The 20,508-nt window shown below is 45.8% G+C and overlaps 1 protein-coding gene across 1 annotated transcript in view; it reads right to left on the reverse strand.

Moving 5' to 3' along the window:
- Positions 1–265: 265 nt before the first annotated feature.
- The window catches only part of LOC139369581 (xylosyltransferase 1-like), a 131,288-nt gene continuing 111,045 nt past the window's right edge, over positions 266–20,508 (reverse strand). The window contains exons 9-11 of the mRNA XM_071108830.1: positions 14,662–14,857; positions 4,872–5,205; positions 266–603 (exon numbers count right to left, since the gene is read on the reverse strand). Coding sequence (XP_070964931.1) covers positions 266–603; positions 4,872–5,205; positions 14,662–14,857 — 868 coding nt within the window. The remainder of the gene's footprint in view (positions 604–4,871; positions 5,206–14,661; positions 14,858–20,508) is intronic.

Genomic DNA, 20,508 nt, shown 5'->3' on the forward strand with positions numbered 1-20,508 from the left:
ACGACAAAGCCGGCAAAAACCCCAAAGAGGAAGACTTCAGGAGTCTGAAACACCACAGAACCTTCCCCAGACATTCTCTTCCTCTTCAACGTTCCTTCAACCTCAAACCAACCTTTAAAAGAAACACAACTTCCGTCTTTTCTCTCCTTATGTGATCCATTACGTCGACTGAAAAATAAAAATAAAACAAAAAAGAGATTTAAAAATAAATTATTTAAATTTAAGACCTGCAGTGTGGCCTCCTGTCCAGCCGGAGGCGCCACTGCTACCTGATGCGCCCGTCGGCGTGCGGCGGGACCAGCTGGGACTTGGGGTCCGGGCTGAGCGAGCTCCAGGGGGTCTTGGCGCAGGTCTGCATGACGGGGCAGGATGTTCCAGGTCCCCCTGTCATGGAGGTGGAACACACGTCCCCAGCCTCCCACATCGCACCCACCAGGCCGTCTACCCAGTGCTCCAAGGCGGGGCCAGTCAGGGCGGCGTTGCGCTTAGCCTGCTCCACCTGGCCCAGGTGTACAGGGATGTTGAGCATGGGGTTGAGGCCGTGGAAGCTCTGCTCCATATAACTGTTCTTGGCTGGTCCATTGTGGAGCTTCAGCGTGTCCTCTGGGGGAGGGAGAGCGAGCGGGAGAGAGATGAAGAGAGAGAAAGAGGGGGACAAAAATGGATTGTTATTGTTTTATGGCGAGACTGTCCTGGAGATAGTGTTCATAAATGGATTGTTAATGTTTTATGGCGAGACTGTCCTGGAGATAGTGTTCATAAATGGATTGTTAATGTTTTATGGCGAGACTGTCCTGGAGATAGTGTTCATAAATGGATTGTTAATGTTTTATGGTGAGACTGTCCTGGAGATAGTGTTCATAAAGGGATTGTTCATGTTTTACGTTGATACTGTCCTGGAGATAGTGTTCATAAAGGGATTGTTCATGTTTTATGGCGAGACTGTCCTGGAGATAGTGTTCATAAAGGGATTGTTCATGTTTTATGGCGAGACTGTCCTGGAGATAGTGTTCATAATGTGATTGTTAATGTTTTATGGCGAGACTGTCCTGGAGATAGTGTTCATAATGTGATTGTTAATGTTTTATGGCGAGACTGTCCTGGAGATAGTGTTCATAATGTGATTGTTCATGTTTTATGACGAGACTGTCCTGGAGATAGTGTTCATAAATGGATTGTTCATGTTTTATGGTGAGACTGTCCTGGAGATAGTGTTCATAAAGGGATTGTTAATGTTTTATGGCGAGACTGTCCTGGAGATAGTGTTCATAAAGGGATTGTTCATGTTTAATGGCGAGACTGTCCTAGAGATAGTGTTCATAATGTGATTGTTCATGTTTTATGGCGAGACTGTCCTGGAGATAGTGTTCATAATGTGATTGTTAATGTTTTATGGCGAGACTGTCCTGGAGATAGTGTTCATAATGTGATTGTTCATGTTTTATGGCGAGACTGTCCTGAAGATAGTGTTCATAAAGGGATTGTTCATGTTTTATGGCGAGACTGTCCTGGAGATAGTGTTCATAAATGGATTGTTAATGTTTTATGGTGAGACTGTCCTGGAGATAGTGTTCATAAATGGATTGCTAATGTTTTATGGCGAGACTGTCCTGGAGATAGTGTTCATAAAGAGATTGTTAATGTTTTATGGTGAGACTGTCCTGGAGATAGTGTTCATAATGTGATTGTTCATGTTTTATGGCGAGACTGTCCTGGAGATAGTGTTCATAAATGGATTGTTAATGTTTTATGGTGAGACTGTCCTGGAGATAGTGTTCATAATGTGATTGTTAATGTTTTATGGCGAGACTGTCCTGGAGATAGTGTTCATAAAGGGATTGTTCATGTTTTATGGCGAGACTGTCCTGGAGATAGTGTTCATAAAGGGATTGTTCATGTTTTATGGCGAGACTGTCCTGGAGATAGTGTTCATAAATGGATTGTTAATGTTTTATGGCGAGACTGTCCTGGAGATAGTGTTCATAATGTGATTGTTCATGTTTTATGGCGAGACTGTCCTGGAGATAGTGTTCATAAATGGATTGTTAATGTTTTATGGCGAGACTGTCCTGGAGATAGTGTTCATAAATGGATTGTTCATGTTTTATGGTGAGACTGTCCTGGAGATAGTGTTCATAATGTGATTGTTAATGTTTTATGGCGAGACTGTCCTGGAGATAGTGTTCATAAAGGGATTGTTCATGTTTTATGGCGAGACTGTCCTGGAGATAGTGTTCATAAATGGATTGTTCATGTTTTATGGTGAGACTGTCCTGGAGATAGTGTTCATAAAGGGATTGTTCATGTTTTATGGCGAGACTGTCCTGGAGATAGTGTTCATAAAGGGATTGTTCATGTTTTATGGCGAGACTGTCCTGGAGATAGTGTTCATAAATGAGCAGGTAAACAGAGTCATCAATGGGGAATCTAAGTAGGCAAATCAGTCGAACCACTTTGACTTGATTGTAAAGGGTGGAATGGAACTGTGAACTCATTTGATGAGACCAAACTTTGTGTCACTGGTTAATCACATGCTATTGATTTCTCTAGGGTAAGCCTAAGCCACAAAGTGGGAGACTGCACCAAGTGTCTCAATGACTGCACTTAGTGTCTCTTTATGAAGCCATTGGAAGCTAGGGGGCAGATAGGACCATCTTCTCACACACAATACATTTATAAGCCCCTTCATACGGGGCGACAGGGTAGCCTAGTGGTTAGAGCAGTAACCGAAAGGTTGCAAGTTCAAACCCCCGAGCTGACAAGGTACAAATCTGTTGTTCTGCCCCTGAACAAGCAGTTAACCCACTGTTCCTAGGCCTTCATTGAAAATAAGAATTTGTTCTTAACTGACTTGCCTAGTTAAATAAAGGTAAAAATACTATTTAAAAAAAAACCTCAAAAGATAAAATAATTGCCCAAGCCACAAATTGGTAAAACAACTCAACGACTGTTCCTTGTGTCTTTTTATAAAGCCATTGGAAGCTAGGGGGCAGAGACGAGACGACCATTACCTCATCCCTAAAACTCCTCCACCCTGAAGGTAAAGCTGTACATTCCTCAGTGCTCCTAACACCGGGGCGCTTGCCGTCCCTCCTCAGCCTGGCTATTGTACGCTAGCCCAGCTCTCCTCTCCTCTCTCTCTCTGTCAGTGCCGGGTTCGCACCCTGCCGTTAGCCGCTAGCGTTTTCACGGGCTAGCAACAGAGATGCAGTCAGACACCTGGTTGTTCTGCCAAGCTTGCCACTGCCTGGTGCCAACTACCGACTTTATTGTGGTAGCGGTGTGTGTGTGCTGCCAGTGTGTGTGTGTGTGTGTGTGTGTGTGTGTGTGAGGGCCCACAGTGCCAGCGCTAAGCCAGGGCAACAACAGAAGACACACCATAAAGGCTACGTGTAGTGGAAAGACCTGGAGATATTCAGGGTTGTAAATCTGTATGGGAAGGCTAGAGGCTGTTAGAGCAGGTGGAGAGGAGGCCAAGGCTGCAGGATTACTGTGCCACCACGACCTTCAGGACTATGGGATCTAAGGACATCTAACCCCATCCAACAGGAGTAGGAGCCGGAAGGCTGCTTTCCCAGACACTAAAAAGGATTCTCAATTGAAAGTGCTTCTTTGTCCAAGACCAGGCTTAATCCGTGTCTGGGAAACTAGCCCATAAAGGTTATATCCTCAGTACTGTCTCAATGGATAACTACTGTACTGTAGTCCATATAAGGCTGTTTGATACTGAAGCGTACAGGTTTCCATAGTTTCTATGCTGCAGTGGATCTAGTTTAGGACTACTGTTTGCACTATAGGCCAACTGGGCTATTTTAACCACTCAAGCTGATCCAAAAAGTTTAGTGTAAAACAATCTAAAGTAGAGCTCAGTGTCGCCTCACTTGGATAATAAAACATTTCAACAGTATAACCTCAGAGAGCATAGCAGTACGTTTCAGGATGATCTTCCATAAATAGTGGAGAAAGGCAGTCGATTTACCCTCATCTCCAATGCTAATGTCTTTGGGAGTGAATTTAGCATTCTGACTATGTGCTAGTACAGAGTTTGGAGTTTGAGGGGAAGTGGAGTTAATCAATGTTCTGTTCCCATCAACAGCGACTTACAACTGAGAGAAAAAGCAAACAAGCGAACTATCAAACAAACAAAAACACTCATGAACAATTGATTAATATTTTAGCTTCCTCTCTCCTCACTCGCACACATGGCCCCAAACCCCACGGGGCGCCAGGGCAAAGCATGCTAACTTTTATTTGTTGATTCTGTTCATAATTAAAAATGGTCTCAGTGCGATTATAAAGCAGGCTGTGAATATGCCCCCACACCGAGGTTAGCATCTCAACTCTCGGGCGACTTTCACAGCAGCCGATTACTCTAGCTAAAACAATAGGGGTCCTGGTCCCTTATAGTTAACACAGGCAGATTGATTTAATTGTGTAATTGTGTTCCTCGGCGTGATATGGAGGTGTTTAACATACTGTTTAGTATGTATGAGAAACACTGAGGGTGATTACGGTCGACTTGGTGACAAACAACTGGGGCTTCCAACGGCTCAGAGGGTTGATTAGAAAGAGCATCGTAAACACAGCAGGGCCTCATGGGAAATGTGCTTTTGTGTTTGCGTGTGTATCCATGATAGGCCTATAACATGACAAGACACACTGCATCAATTATATCACATACATCACAGACTGACACTCATGTGACTTGTAGACCTGCACTATATATAGGCCTATCTCTTACCTTGCCGCACAGACTAGTGCTTGTTATAAGCCAGTGGTGTGTGTGTCTGTGGCTGTACTCTTACCTTACCGTACAGACTAGTGCTTGTTATAAGCCAGTGGTGTGTGTGTGTCTGTGGCTGTACTCTTACCTTGTCTTATAGGCTGATGCTTCATATAAGCCAGCGGACTAATCAGAAACCTCGTCTCGGCCACGGGGCTCCAGTGATGCAACACTCGTATGGTCCACACCCCAGGCCTGAGAGGCTGGTTCAGGGGGGGTCTGTAGTGGGTGTACTCTGCGCTGGCGTCGATCAGGATATCGTAGGTGGCAGCGATGACGTTGGTGGGGTCGATCCACACCACGGTGGCGGTCACGTTGGGGCCCTTGGACCACCGCTGCATCCCGACTGTCTCGTCCATGGGACCCATCAGACCACCGAAGTTACGGAACATGCGCTCTTTGGCATCCCACTCTGTGCCGATCTGAGAGAGGGATGGAGGAAGGGACGGAGGGGGGAAGGCGAGAGAAAAGGGAGTGTGTAATTAATTCACTGGATCTGAAATGTCCAACCGTATAATGTATTTCATGCATACTTTGCATACAACATTAACTGAGGCAAATGAAGAACAGAAAAATAGGCTGAATATGAATTTGTCTCTACACTGTAATGTCATAGGGAATTGTAGTTGTGATATAATATGTATCCCACACCATTCATACAACCATCATGGATCATGTCTACTGTACAGACTAGTGATTTCCAGTGCGTACAGATGTGGGATCTTAATTTGATCACCCAGGTTTAAAAAGGCTTTCCACTTTGACATTTTCAGACCTGATTTTCCCACAGGAATAATGCTGTAGCAAACGGGTTCAAATTAAGATCCTACATCTGTATACAAGTCTCACTTCATCTGTAATGTCAGCATTGGTGTGCAGCTTCAAACATTAGTACAGCCATTACCTATCTATCATGTCTGCAGTAGTGCATTATGTGATTTCCAGTATGTCTCATAAGGCTTTATGTAGACTTTCTATGTGTATAGGCTTATACAGGATTTCCAGTATGTCTATGTAAGATAGTCTCAGTTGATGTGTAATGTGAGTGTTAGTTTGCAGCTTCCTGTGTGATCGATAGACAGGCCGACTGAGGCAGCAGTGTATATGTTGAGTGAAGAGTGAACACCTTGACTAACCCTCTGGGGGGCTGGGGATCAATCTATAACAACACAGACAGAGACATGGAGAGAGAGAGAGAGAGAGAGAGAGAGAGAGAGAGAGAGAGAGAGAGAGAGAGAGAGAGAGAGAGAGAGAGAGAGAGAGCAAGACAGAGAAAGTGGGAAGAGAGAGAGAGCAAGAGCGAGCAAGAGCGAGCAAGAGAGAGAAAGACAGACAGACAGACAGACAGACAGGCAGACAGGCAGGCAGGCAGACAGACAGACAGACAGACAGACAGACAGACAGACAGACAGACAGACAGACAGGAAGATGAAAAGCCCTAACTCAATTTAATGCGGTTTATTGCTGGAGGGAAGAGAGAGAGAGGTGAGAGATGAATAACTTAGATACTGAGAGAAATAGAGAGAGATGGAGAATACAGGCAGAGAGAGAACATGATGATATAAATTAACTATGCACAACATTAGACTGACCAGGTGAATCCAGGTCAAAGCTATAATCCCTTACTGATGTAATTTGTTAAATCCACTTCAATCAGTGTAGATGAAGGAGAGGAGACAGGTTAAATAATCATTTTTAAGCCTTGAGACAATTGAGACAGGGATTGTGTATGTGTGCCATGCAGAGGGTGAATGGGCAAGACAAAAGATTGAAGTGCCTTTGAACCGGGTATGGTAGTAGGTGCCAGGGACACCGGATGGTGTCAAGAACTGCAACGCTGCTGGGTTTTTCACGCTTCACAGTTTCCCATGTGTATCAAGATTGGTTCACCACCCAAAGGACATCCAGCCAACTTGACACAAATGTGGGAAGCATTGGGGTCAACATTGGACAGCATTCTAATGGAACGCTTTCGACACCTTAGGTCTTCTTAATGTTTGGTATAAGGTACTCAGAGAGAGGACTATAATTAGCGAGATAGATGGACAGAGAGTGTAGGAGGACAGAGAGTGAAGATCAGAGATAGTGAAGGAGGACAGAGAGAAAGAGGATGCAGATTAATCTAAGGCGCTTGTAGAAACATGAGGAGGGAAGATGACAAGGGTTGATGAGGAAGGATGATGATGAGGAGGGATGATGAGGGTGATGAGGGATGATGAGGAAGAATGATGAGGATGAGGGATGATGAGGATGAGAGATGATGAGGGATGATGATGAGGGATGATGAGGATGAGGGATGATGAGGAGGAGGGTTGATGATGAGGGATGATGAGGAGGAGAGTTGATGATGAGGGATGATGAGGATGAGGGATGATGAGGAGGAGGGTTGATGATGAGGGATGATGAGGAGGAGGGTTGATGAGGAGGAGGGTTGATGAGGAGGGATGATGAGAATGAGGGATGATGAGGAGGAGGGTTGATGATGAGGGATGATGAGGAGGAGGGTTGATGAGGAGGGAAGGTGAGGAGGAGGGTTGATGATGAGGGATGATGAGGATGAGGGATGATGAGGAGGAGGGTTGATGAGGAGGGATGGTGAAGGCTTGAGGATATGCTCATCCTTACTGCCAGTGATTAACACCAGACCACAGATCAATGGGCTGACTGGAACACTCCACTCAATATTAGGCCGACTGAGAAATGAGTCTATACACTATAAATAGACTCAACCTCCATAGAGAAATTAGTTGTGTGTGGTGTGTGTGTGTGTCACGATTTCGGAAAACATCAACTGTGAGAGGATCTTGGCTTTCCCTTTAATTCACTCTTCACATTAGTGTGTGTGTGTGTGTGTGTCTGCGTGTGTGTATTTTGTACTTTGTAAAGTGAGTTTTGTAAAGTGATGGACTTTGGTAATTAAATGTTGTAATTTAACTGACCTCTATTCTCTCTTTCAAAACTAGGTTTTCCTTGTGTGTCTGTGTGTACGTGTGTGTATGTGTGTTTTCACACTGCCTGAGCCATAAGTGGATCTTGCTAGCCTGTGATGCACTTCCGTAATTCAATTTTGTAATTCAACTGACCTCTATTTTCTCAACCAAAACTATATTTTCCTTGTGTTTGTGTGTATGTGTGTGAGTGTTTGTGGTTGTGTGTATGTGTGTTTTCACACTACCTGAGCCATAAGTGGATCTTGCCAGCCTGTGATGCACTTCCGTAATTCAATTTTGTAATTCAATTGACCTCTATTTTCTCAACCAAAACTATATTTTCCTTGTGGTTGTGTTTGTGGTTGTGTGTATGTGTGTGGGTGGGTGTGGTTGTGTGTATGTGTGTGTTTCACAATGTCTGCAACAACAACTAGAGGATATTGCCCTGCCTCCCTTCAATTCAATTCACCTCAATTTAGTGTGCAAAATTGGTACCCTTCAACTCAATAATGTTACCGATCCCTATTTTCTCTACCAAACTACTACTTTCCCTGTTAGTATCCTCAACATCCTTAACTAGAATGTCTATCAGCTATGCTATTCATTCTCTGCAGGTCTGGAAGAGTATCCCTCATGCTAATTCATTATAATCTATTCTATTCTTATTGATTCTATTCAATTTGTTTTCTATTCTATTTCAGTCTATTCGAAGTGTTCTCCTCACTGGCATATCACACCATAAACACATTGATTGTCAGTGGTCTGATTCTAGGCCACAGACTGAAATCAAAAGCGTATTGACTGAGGAAATGCCACTATAACCCACTGGCTGCAGACTACTGCCTCCCGACTCTGTGAGAAATCTGGGTAAGGTACTATGGGCATAGATAACATTGGATTTCAGTAATGGTTTTGGCTCAATTCTATTTCAACTCCATCAATTCAGGAAGTGAATGGAAATGTAATATTCTCATTGAAAATGAATCATACTTTTCATATCTTGAATTGGAATTTGAATGAATCTCCTGAAGCGACTGTATTCTGGTTCAAACTGTCCTTGGAGAGTGGAGACCAACAGTAACACAGCTACATTGAGTGTACGACCGTACTGACCACCTGAGAACCGGTCAAACAGGGATTAACCTCTGACCCACTTCAGGTTCATCCGATGACCTCCGACCTTTTCTCTACACTTCACTTCAAACACCTCAGCTTGTTTTAGTTCATGATCTTAACTCACACTTGACTTAGTGACAGCACAGTAGTACTACTGCTACTAGCCACCCCTGTCCTTCACTGCTGATCTGGAAACCATGGAGTCAAACACAGTCAGCTTGTGGCTTGTGTGACCTAAATTCACACTTAGAGCACAAGTAGTAGGCTACTAGGCTACCATCCAGCCTCTCTCCTCTATCTTTAATCTGGCAACCCTAACTCAAGACCCTTCCTCACTCTAAACCTGTGGCAACTGTTGCTCAAGATCTGTAAACCATCACGGGTTCCCGAGTCAAACCCCTCACTCTGTAGCATGCATCCCCTTTTCATTCCCTCGCTCTACCTATTACCCCTCCCTCCCTCCCTCTCCATAGATCTTAATTGACAAACATAGCTGGCATCCTTACCCACGTCCTCTATCTCAAGCTGTCCCAAGGGAGTGCTCGGGCCTGGGCTTAGCTGCATTCAACACCTGCTTTTCATTACCTCCATACACAAAGCCTTTGTCTGTTGCCCGCACGCGTGCACACACACACACACACACACACATACACACACACACACACACACACGCTAAAAAAAAACAGTTTTTTAAATCGAGACCAGATGTGGTCTGGTTGGTTGGACGTGGCTGCCCGCACCACTGCCTGATGGAAATTGACCTGTCATGTTTTATGGGGAGGTGTTTGACTCTGGCGCCAGTGAGGTTGTTGGGGTGTGGTGGAGGGGGAGAGGGATGGGGTGGAGGGTTTTATGGTTGAGTTGCCAGGTCAGCAGTGGTAGTACCACTGTAAGACGTAATGTGTGAGTAGAGGGCTTAAGCTACAAGATGAAGTGTTGTGCTGCTGAGGTAATGCTGGGGAGGGGGTGAGGTTGCCAGGTCAGCAGTGGAGGACAGAGGGAGGGTGACATACTACTGTACTGTAGCTAAAGTGTTAGTAGAGGACATAAACCACAGCATTAGGTGTTTTGACGCGGGTGCCTGTGAGGGGAGGCGGGTTGCCAGGTCTTAGGTTGCCAGATCAGTAGTGGGTGACAGTGGGAAGGTGACGTAGCCTACTACTGTACGTATACCGTGAGTAAAGGCGCTTAAGATACAGACAGGCAGCTACTACTGATACCTCTGTCCTGCTTATGCAGAGTTAGAGGGAGGTGGAGGAAGAGATTAGAATGAAAGGAGATAGAGACCGTCTTGTAAAGGGATGCATGGGGTTAGAGGGAAAGAGAGAGAGGTTATAGGTAGGAGCGACAGACTGTGCTGCCTCCCCAGTTTATGGTAGAATTAAGAAGGGGGCAGAGGGAGAAATTATAGGTGGTAGGAGGGAGAGACCTTGTAAAGTCATACATGATATACAGACCCACCGGACTACATAGGAATCTACTACCACCGCTACAACTGTAGTCTGTTAGTAGGGTGGTAGTCTGTCATCTATCCCTCACTTATTTAGGATAGTTGTTGGAAGCAAGTCTATTAAGACCACTGTGGAGAGGTAGAGAGCAATGTTAGAGAGCAATGCCAGTAAAAATTGGGTAGAGAGAGAGTTTATAGATGGAAGGAAAAGGTTGTATTTTAAAGTTGTGCTGCAGACATGGTTTATCTGCCTGACAGACATTCACAACAGTCAACTATAACTGCTTAGCTCTGTCATGACCGTCTATCTGTCCTCTGGCTGCCTGACTGACTGACTGACAGACTGACAGTCATTGTAGCTAAGCAACCGACAGAAAGTCCTTTGCGATGCTGAGTACTCAGATAAAGTCGTGCCAGCGTCGGTCTGCTGTCACTCACAACTCTTTAGACTAGAACGCCTCAGAGCCTTCCCCGTGCCCATGACTTCCTCACAGTCTAGGGTCGCTTCAGGACTGTTACAAAGGTCAATAGGTCGAAGGTCAAGAGTAAAAGGTCAGATTCACCCCGACTTATCACTGGAACTCATACGAGGACATCAACTGACATTTCAGAGGGTTCTGCTTGACAGTGTGAAAACCAGAAAGAAAGATCGCTCTCAACCCCCCCCCCCCATGATAAACAGAAAAGTGCTCGCTGGCTCACTAAGACATAGCTGATGTTAGAAATAGGGTCCTTATTTATACTAACATAACTACGCTATCAGGAAGCCGTTTGGGCATGAAGGTGAGTAGTCTACGTTTCATTAGTAAACAACAAATAAGCAGCAGGTGAGGCGCTAATCCACATCAAATCTGATGAATTCAATCAATTTACATTTTACAAGGCTACCGATTCTGTGTTTAATGCCTGCCGCCAATGTGTGTGTACTCTCTGCAAGGTTGCCATAGCGATAAATATAGCTAAGGTCACCATGATATCTGATCTAGCCAATCATATTTTATACAACATGCTTCTCTGTGCCAGGCACTTCAGGGTTTTGATATACTACAAACACATAGAGGTCATTGTTTGACTAAGTGGCTGGATAACTGCCGGGCACTCTAGTCTAAATGACAGGGGCTGCTGAATGACTGCGAATGTTATGTGAACATTACGTAAAAGTTGTAGCCCACAACCTCGAAACAATGTACATCAGTTAATGGTCGGACTGACTGACCATTATGTTGTCCATTGACTGGATAATGAATGGTTGAACACAATCAATACAGGAGCCGGTGATAGAAATGGATGTGCTGAAAGATCTGCTAAAGGTAATGTGAACGTTACCTCAACGTTGTGCAACCCACAAAACGACATGTTACCTCAGCAAATGTTCTCAATTGACTATGTGAACTCTCCTCCACTTCTAAATGGGATGAGTTTGCGATATTTTTCAGAGATAAGATAAACAACAATAGGCAGGGTATCAGTCAAGCAAGACCTGATGAGAAGTTTGATGATATGTGCCCTGGGCTACCACGCAAAGGCACTGTGGATTTATTTTTCCTGGTTGGCACTGACATGCTCAGGAAAGTGATATCACAAATTAAGCCTCCTACCTACCTTCTCGATGCTATCCCCACCGCCTTCTTCAAAACAGTTTTTAATTGCATATCTGAAGAAGTGTAAGCTATTGTTAATCACTCCCTGTCCACAGGCACTTTCCCCCACTGCACTAAAAACTACTATTATGAAACCCCTTCTGAAGAAAAGTCATCTAGATTCTTTAGCTCTTAGCAATTTTCAGCCAATCTCCAACCTTCCATTCTTAAGCAAAATTCTGGAGAAATTGGTTTTGAAACAGCTAAATGATTTTTTAAGTGGCAACTGTATTTTTGAAAAACCACACAGCACAGAGACAGTCTTAGTTAAAGTGGTAAACGATCTTCGAGCCAACACAGATGCCAAACATCTCTCTGTCCTTGTACTCTTAGATTTAAGTGCTGCATTCGACACTGTTGACCATGATGTCCTTCTACATTGTTGACCATGATGTCCTTCTACAATTCTACATTGGTTTAGGACCTATTTAATCGGCCGAGAGTTTATCACCCTTGGTGAACATAACTCAGAGAAAATACATTTCACATGTGGCATTTCACATGGTTTGATTTTGGGTACGGTACCGATCAGTTTATATATGTTACCCCTTGGCAGAAAGCACAGCATTGATTTCACTGCTACGCAGACGATACACAACTTTACATTTCTGTGTCACCAGACAATTTTAGCTCCGCGGATAGATTAGACTGTATTAGTGATTTAAATACCTAGATGGCTCACAACTTCCTCCAGATAAATCAAGACATGACCGAGGTACTTATTGTTGGAGCCAAAGCACAGTGAAAGAATCTGGCCGCACATTTTAATTCACGGGCAATAAAGATGAAACACTAGGTAAAAAACCTAGGTGTTATTTTAGATTCTGAAATCAAGATCGAATCACACAACAGGAATGTGACCAAAAAAGCTTTTTACCACCGGAGGAACATTGCCAACGTGCGTCCGTTTCTATCTCAGGCTGATAGACACTCATCCATGCTTTTATTACAAGCAGGCTTGACTACTGTGTAGCTCTCCTGTCTGTGTCACGCCCTGATCTGTTTCACCTGCCCTTGTGATTGTCTCCACCCCCTCCAGGTGTCACTTATTTTCCCCAGTGTATTAATCCCTTTGTTTCCTGTCTCTCTGTTTCAGTTCATCTTATATGTTTCCAAGTCAACCAGCGGTTTCCTGTCCTCCTGCTTTTTGTGGTCTCCTTTTTCTAGTCCTCCCGGTTTTGATCCTTGCCTGTTTCTGGACTTTGTTCCCAACTGCCTGCCTTGATCACGAGCCTGTCTGCCCCTCTGTACCTCCTGGACTCTGATCTGGTTTTGACCTTTTTGCCTGCCTTGATCACGAGCCTGTCTGCCACTCTGTACCTCCTGGACTCTGATCTGGTTTTGACCTTTTTGCCTGTCCACTACCATTCTCTTGCCTATTCCTTCGGATTAATAAACATTGTAAGACTCCAACCATCTGCCTCCTGTGCCTGCATTTGGGTCTCGCCTTGATAGCCTGGTCTATGCAAGAAAGCCATTGGTCAACTGCAAAACATACAGAATGCTGTAGCACGGTTACTGACCAAGAGCACACATTATACTGGTTTTGAGGTCTCTGCACTGGCTGCCTGTGAGTTTTAGAATTAATTTTTAAATAATTCTCTTGGTTTTTAAATCAATCCACGATTGTGCACCCCAGTACATGTCAGACATGCTTTTAAGTTATGTACCCAGTAGGTCTCTCAGGTCCTCTGGCACTGACCTTTTTACTATCCCAAAGCCTGGGACCAAGAGGCATGGAGAGGCCACCTTTAGTTATTATGCCCCCAGACTCTGGAACAACCTGCCAGAGAACCTGAGAGGGGCCGAAACAGTGGACCTATTTAAAAAATATCTTAAAACACAATTTTTTTTTAATCCTCCTATGTTTACTTTGTGTAGTAAATATTTGTTTTTATTCGTTTTTTCACCCTGTGAAACACATTGTGTTGCATTCCATGTCTGAAATGTGCTGTAGAAATAAAGCTTGATTTGGGGGCAGCGTCTACTGAGAGAGTGTAAATATTATGTGACTGTTATAAGAAAATTGCATAAATGTTACAACTCCAACCCAAAAAACGGTGTGTCCGTTACCTCAGCTAACTGTAGCCTGGTGAAGCTTCTGTATATAAGGTGTCTACTTCTAAAAGATGTCTGTCACGCCCAGATCTGTTTCACCTGTCTTTGTGCTTGTCTCCGCCCCCACTCCAGGTGTCGACCATCTTCCCCATTATCCCCTGTGTATTTATACCTGTGTTCTGTTTGTCTGTTGCCAGTTAGGTCTTGTCTTACCGTCGTCCTGTTTCTCAAGTTCTGTCTCCTAGTTTATCCCGGCTCTGACCATTCTGCCTGCCATCCTGTACCTGCCTGACTCTGACCTGATTACAAACCTCTGCCTGCCCTGACCCCGAGCCTGCCTGCTGTCCTGTACCTGCCTGACTCTGACCTGATTATGAACCTCTGCCTGCCCTGACCCCGAGCCTGCCTGCTGTCCTGTACCTGCCGGACTCTGACCTGATTACGAACCTCTGCCTGCCCTGACCCCGAGCCTGCCTGCTGTCCTGTACCTGCCTGACTCTGATCACAAACCTCTGCTTGTCCTCAACCTGCCCTTTGCCTGCCCCACGTTTCTAATACATAATCTGCCTCCTGTGTCTGCATCTGGGTCATACCCTGAGTCGTGATATCACAGTGTTACTGTTCTGGGAATGTTATGTGAACATTACCTAAACGTTATACAACCAAAAAAAGAAGGATAGTTACCTCAGTGAACTGCAGCCTGGTGAAGGTGCTGGGCGGGGAAGCCACCTTGTAGGTCATCCTGGGCATCACCCAGGTCTCCAAGGTCTCCAGCTTGCTGGTTGCCAGGTTAGTGGCGTGGTGCTGGACCAGGTAGCCTTGGAACTGGTCTGACTGGAAGTAGAGATGCACTGACACCGGGTGGCCCATGGGGAAATACCTGGCAAACCAAGAGGAAACATACTTTTTAACCAACCTTTCTCAATAGACCTTTATCAGTAGCCTGAGTGCAGGTCTGTTTGGGCTATGATGCCAACTGTCACTCATTTTGACCGAGACAGCAATGCAGTTGACAAGAACACAAACAAATCTGGAACCAGGCTACTTTATCAGGGTTTTTACCTGGCAACACCAGTGGTAACCCAACAGACAGACCCATTGAGATTCCCATTAGTGAACTTGATATGGTACCAGTGCTGTTTAAAAGGGCAATGGTGTAAGATGAGAGTATCTAGATTAATCTATTGAACAACTACTGGAGACTGCTTACAAATGCTAATGTTTGTAGATGCTAAAGTTCACTAGCGGGGCCTTGCTAATGTCTCAGACGCTAAAGTAAAGGTTAAGGGGATGTGCTTTGCTTTCTGTGATTGTGTGAAGGGAAGAGGCATTAATTCAATGACCTATAAAACATCTGTTGCTGTGGAGACTATTATTAAGGCTAGGAATAGACAGACTGACTGAGACCAGACTGTAGTTGTAGCCTGCCCCGGACCAACCCAATACAGTCAATGGGTATATTGGCAGTAATATATTAAGTTAGTCACAGCCCGATGCCTCTGACGATAACCATGACACACCAATTCGTAACACACATATTGTCTAATACAGCGGTTCCCAACCTTTGCCATCCCGGGGACGACCAAATCAGAGTCAAAAGATCTTGAGGGCCGGGCCTCCCGGGTGGCGCAGTGGTTAAGGGCGCTGTACTGCAGCGCCAGCTGTGCCATCAGAGTCCCTGGGTTCGCGCCCAGGCTCTGTCGTAACCGGCCGCGACCGGGAGGTCCGTGGGGCGACGCACAATTGGCCTAGCATCGCCCGGGTTAGGGAGGGCTTGGTCGGTAGGGGTGTCCTTGTCTCATCGCGCACCAGCGACTCCTGTGGCGGGCTGGGCGCAGTGTGCGCTAACCAAGGTGGCCAGGTGCACGGTGTTTCCTCCGGCGCATTGGTGCGGCTGGCTTCCGGGTTGGATGCGTGCTGTGTATCGGAGGACGCATGACTTTCAACCTTCGTCTCTCCCGAGCCCGTACGGGAGTTGTAGCGATGAGACAAGATAGTAGCTACTACAACAATTGGATACCATGAAATTGGGGAGAAAAAGGGGTAAAATTCAAAAAAAAAAAAGATCTTGAGGGCCACCATTCGCTGAGTCGCAGAATTTCTTTACATAAAATATCTTAGCGTTCAAATTTAGTCAATTTTATCAGTGAATGTAACAGATTTAACACATATTGTAATGTACAATTGCTTATAATACTATACATCCAATAACTACAATAAAATAAAATACAGTTTACAAATAGTAAATAATGTGCTCGGACCACAGGTTGAAAACTGCTGGTCTAAAACAAAGTCAGCTGAGGTCAAAACACACACACACTAACAAAGTTGAACTGGTCTGAGACACCATTAAGAAGTCAGCTTGATCTTACAATCAGCTTGCCAGTCCAGGCTAGTCCTGATAGTTATATTGTTCTGGGGGCTGTGTGTGTGGAGTGAGTGTTTTTTTTCTGATTCTGTACATGTGGCAGAAGGCTGGCACTGAGAGCAGAGCAGAGACTACTGGGAAACTAAACAGGGTGTGTTTGTGTTTCTCTCTCTCTCTCTCTCTCATCCTCCCCACGCCCCAGTGTCCACCGTGTGTGTGTATGTGTATGTGCCCACCAGCCTTCTCATCAGTATTCCAGTAGTAGAACCAGGAGTCAGTCTGCCTGACAGCGCTGTGTGTGTGTGCCCGTCCCAGCCCGACAGCACTAGCTACCCTGACAAGCAGAACAGCAAACATTTACACCCGCTCACGGAGAGCACTCCACACCCTTTTCTCTCCTCCTCCCTCACTCCCACTATATAGGGAATAGGGTGCCGTTTGGGACACAGACAGAGATTGACAGAGATGTTGCCCCTAGCAACATCGTAGCACCAGTAACAAAGGTTTCCATACTCTCTGAGACTGAGTCAGTTACTCAGTTATTTAATACAGACGTACAGGGTGGGACTGAAGTATTCACAATTTGAATTATACATAGACTCTTGGGAATGCCTGACGTTAACGTCTTTGACAATTGTGTGTTTGTGTGTCTGTGTGTGTGTGTCTGACTGTGTGTGTGTGTCTGTGTGTGTGTGCTAGAGAGAGAGAGAGAGAGAGAGAGAGAGAGAGAGAGAGAGAAAGAGAGGTAGAGAGAGAGGCAGAAAGAGCTAGAGAAAGAGAGAGTGAGAGATTTTTAAAAAAGAGGTAGAGGTAGAGAGAAAGAAAGAGAGAGGCAGAAAGACAGAAAGGGGGCAGAGGGAGAAAGAGAGCGAGAGAAGGGAGTGAGAGAGAATGAGAGAGAAGAGAGAGTGAGAGAAGGGAGTGAGAGAGAAAGAGAGAGAAGAGAGAGTGAGAGAAGGGAGTGAGAGAGAACGAGAGAGAAGAGAGAATGAGAGGTTGAGAGAGCGAGAAAGAGAATAAGTGAAAGAGAAGGCATAGAGTGAATGGGGAGAGATGGGGGGAAAGGGAGAGACGGGAGAGAGAGAGAGTGCAGATACATAGAGCCTCCATTCAGCCCTTCCCTCCACCCCCTCCCCACTGGAGTCACAGCAGGCTGTGAAAAGACAGAAATTCCCCTCTCCTCTCCTCCTCCTCTCCATCCCCACATGGCAGTCCCACCCTGCTGTCTCATACACACACTGTAAGCTCTACAAACATAGCCTCTCATGGCCCCAAACATTGCCCTGCGTGTGTGTGTGTGTGTGTGTGTGTGTGTGTGACAGCTGGGTGTGGATATGTTAGTGTGAAAGACTGAAAATTGTTTCCTCGCAGCGTATGCTTTTTTTCACATGCTCATGATCCCACAATTAGAGATTTGCAGACTGACACGTATACTCACAGATGCCCTCTTGCTCTCACACACTTTATGTGCGCACACACACACACACACACACACACACACACACACACACACACACACACACACACACACACACACACACACACACACACACACACACACACACACACACACACACACACACACACACACACAACCTCGTTTCCCTTCCTTCCCAATTTACAGGCAGAGGCATGAGTAGAAACAGCTGTAGTTAAACGATAGACATAGGGTGTGTGTGTGCAGCTAGATGGAAACATGCTTCCTCTCATCTTTACTCTGTACCCAGAGACCCCTGCAGCTACCCACAATGCAGAACTACCTGCCTGCCTGCTATCCAGCCTGCTTATGTGGAACTATACTGGATCTAAAACAGACTGATAATACAAGCTGCCAGCAGCAGAAACATGGGCGTATAGTACATCTCACGTTGGTTGGAACACTGACAATTCCACCAGAATGGTGTCGCATCCCTCCAACAGACTTCTAGACACTTATGCAATCTATGCCAAGGTGCATTGGAGCTGTTCTGGCAACTACTAAAGTACTTTATGTTGGTGTTTCCTTTATTTTGACAGTTACCTGTACATTGGCCCTGAGACTCAGCTAACGCAGGTTTCATATTCTAGCTACCGCAGGTGCTGCCGGTCCCAAACGTGTTGCAACTGTGGTATTATAATACAGTAACAGTTAACTAAGACAAAAGACACGTTGGCTTCAAACTGGCTTCCTGTTTTAGCATCCATCGATGACAGGGATCCCAAATGTGTCATAACAACGGCCATTTCACCCGTGGAAGTAACTGTATGGAGACAAAAGACATAAAAGAACCAGCTGACACGTCTCCTGATCCAGGAAGCTAGATGCTATGGATCGCAAATGTATGGTAACACCGGGGTAAATCTACATTGGTAAATGTGTCAACAGCAGGCCTCGTTACTGAACTAACAGTTCCAGCATATACAGCTGCTATGGATCCCACATCTAATAACACCAGTATCGTCAATCGTAATTCTAGGGACACAGAAATGATACTGGTCTCAAAGGAACATGGAGCAGCACCATCCATGACCTATATACAGTACACCTTCACATGATGTAATTGATCTGCCGTATCGTCTTACTGAGTGAACAGTGTGAACCGTACCGGTTCCCATCGGCTCATTAGAAGCAGGGTATTGTTGCTAGTGATGCCGTACGGATAGTATTGACGCGTGATGGCGTACGAATAATGTTGACGTACAGATAGTGTTGACGCGCGATGCCGTACGAATAATGTTGACGTACGGATAGTGTTGACGCGCGATGCCGTACGGATAGTGTTGACGCGTGATGCCGTACGGATAGTGTTGACGCGTGATGCCGTACGGATAGTGTTGACGCGTGATGCCGTACGGATAGTGTTGACGCGTGATGCCGTACGGATAGTGTTGACGCGTGATGCCGTACGGATAGTGTTGACGCGTGATGCCGTACGGATAGTGTTGACGCGTGATGCCGTACGGATAGTGTTGACGCGTGATGCCGTACGGATAGTGTTGACGCGTGATGCCGTAAGGATAGTGTTGACGCGTGATGCCGTACGGATAGTGTTGACGCGTGATGCCGTACGGATAGTGTTGACGCGTGATCCCGTACGGATAGTGTTGTCGCGTGATGCCCTACGGATAGTGTTGACGCGTGATGCCATACGGATAGTGTTGACGTACGGATAGTGTTGACGTGTGATCCCGTACGGATAGTGTTGACGCGTGATGCCATACGGATAGTGTTGACGTGTGATCCCGTACGGATAGTGTTGACGCGTGATGCCGTACGGATAGTGTTGACGCGTGATGCCGTACGGATAGTGTTGACGCGTGATGCCGTACGGATAGTGTTGACGCGTGATGCCGTACAGATAGTGTTGACGCGTGATGCCGTACAGATAGTGTTGACGTGTGATCCGTACGGATAGTGTTGACGCGTGATCATGTACGGATAGTGTTGACGCGTGATCCCGTACGGATAGTGTTGACGTGTGATCCCGTACGGATAGTGTTGACGCGTGATGCCGTACGGATAGTGTTGACGCGTGATGCCATACGGATAGTGTTGACGTACGGATAGTGTTGACGAGTGATGCCGTACGGATAGTGTTGACGCGTGATGCCGTACGGATAGTGTTGACGCGTGATGCCGTACGGATAGTGTTGACGCGTGATGCCGTACGGATAGTGTTGACGCGTGATCCCGTACGGATAGTGTTGACGTGTGATCCCGTACGGATAGTGTTGACGCGTGATGCCGTACGGATAGTTTTGACGTACAGATAGTGTTGATGCGTGATGCCGTACGGATAGTGTTGACGTGTGATCCCGTACGGATAGTGTTGACGCGTGATGCCGTACGGATAGTTTTGACGTACAGATAGTGTTGATGCGTGATGCCGTACGGATAGTATTGACGTGTGATCCCGTACGGATAGTGTTGACGCGTGATGCCGTACGGATAGTGTTGACGTACGGATAGTGTTGACGCGTGATGCCGTACGGATAGTGTTGACGTGTGACGCCGTACGGATAGTGTTGACGCGTGATGCCGTACGGATAGTGTTGACGTGTGATGCAGTACGGATAGTGTTGACGTGTGATCCCGTACGGATAGTGTTGACGCGTGATGCCGTACGGATAGTGTTGACGTACGGATAGTGGTGATGCGTGATGCCGTAAGGATAGTGTTGACA

This window comes from Oncorhynchus clarkii, chromosome 17, assembly GCF_045791955.1.
Source record: "Oncorhynchus clarkii lewisi isolate Uvic-CL-2024 chromosome 17, UVic_Ocla_1.0, whole genome shotgun sequence".
Taxonomy (NCBI): domain Eukaryota; kingdom Metazoa; phylum Chordata; class Actinopteri; order Salmoniformes; family Salmonidae; genus Oncorhynchus; species Oncorhynchus clarkii.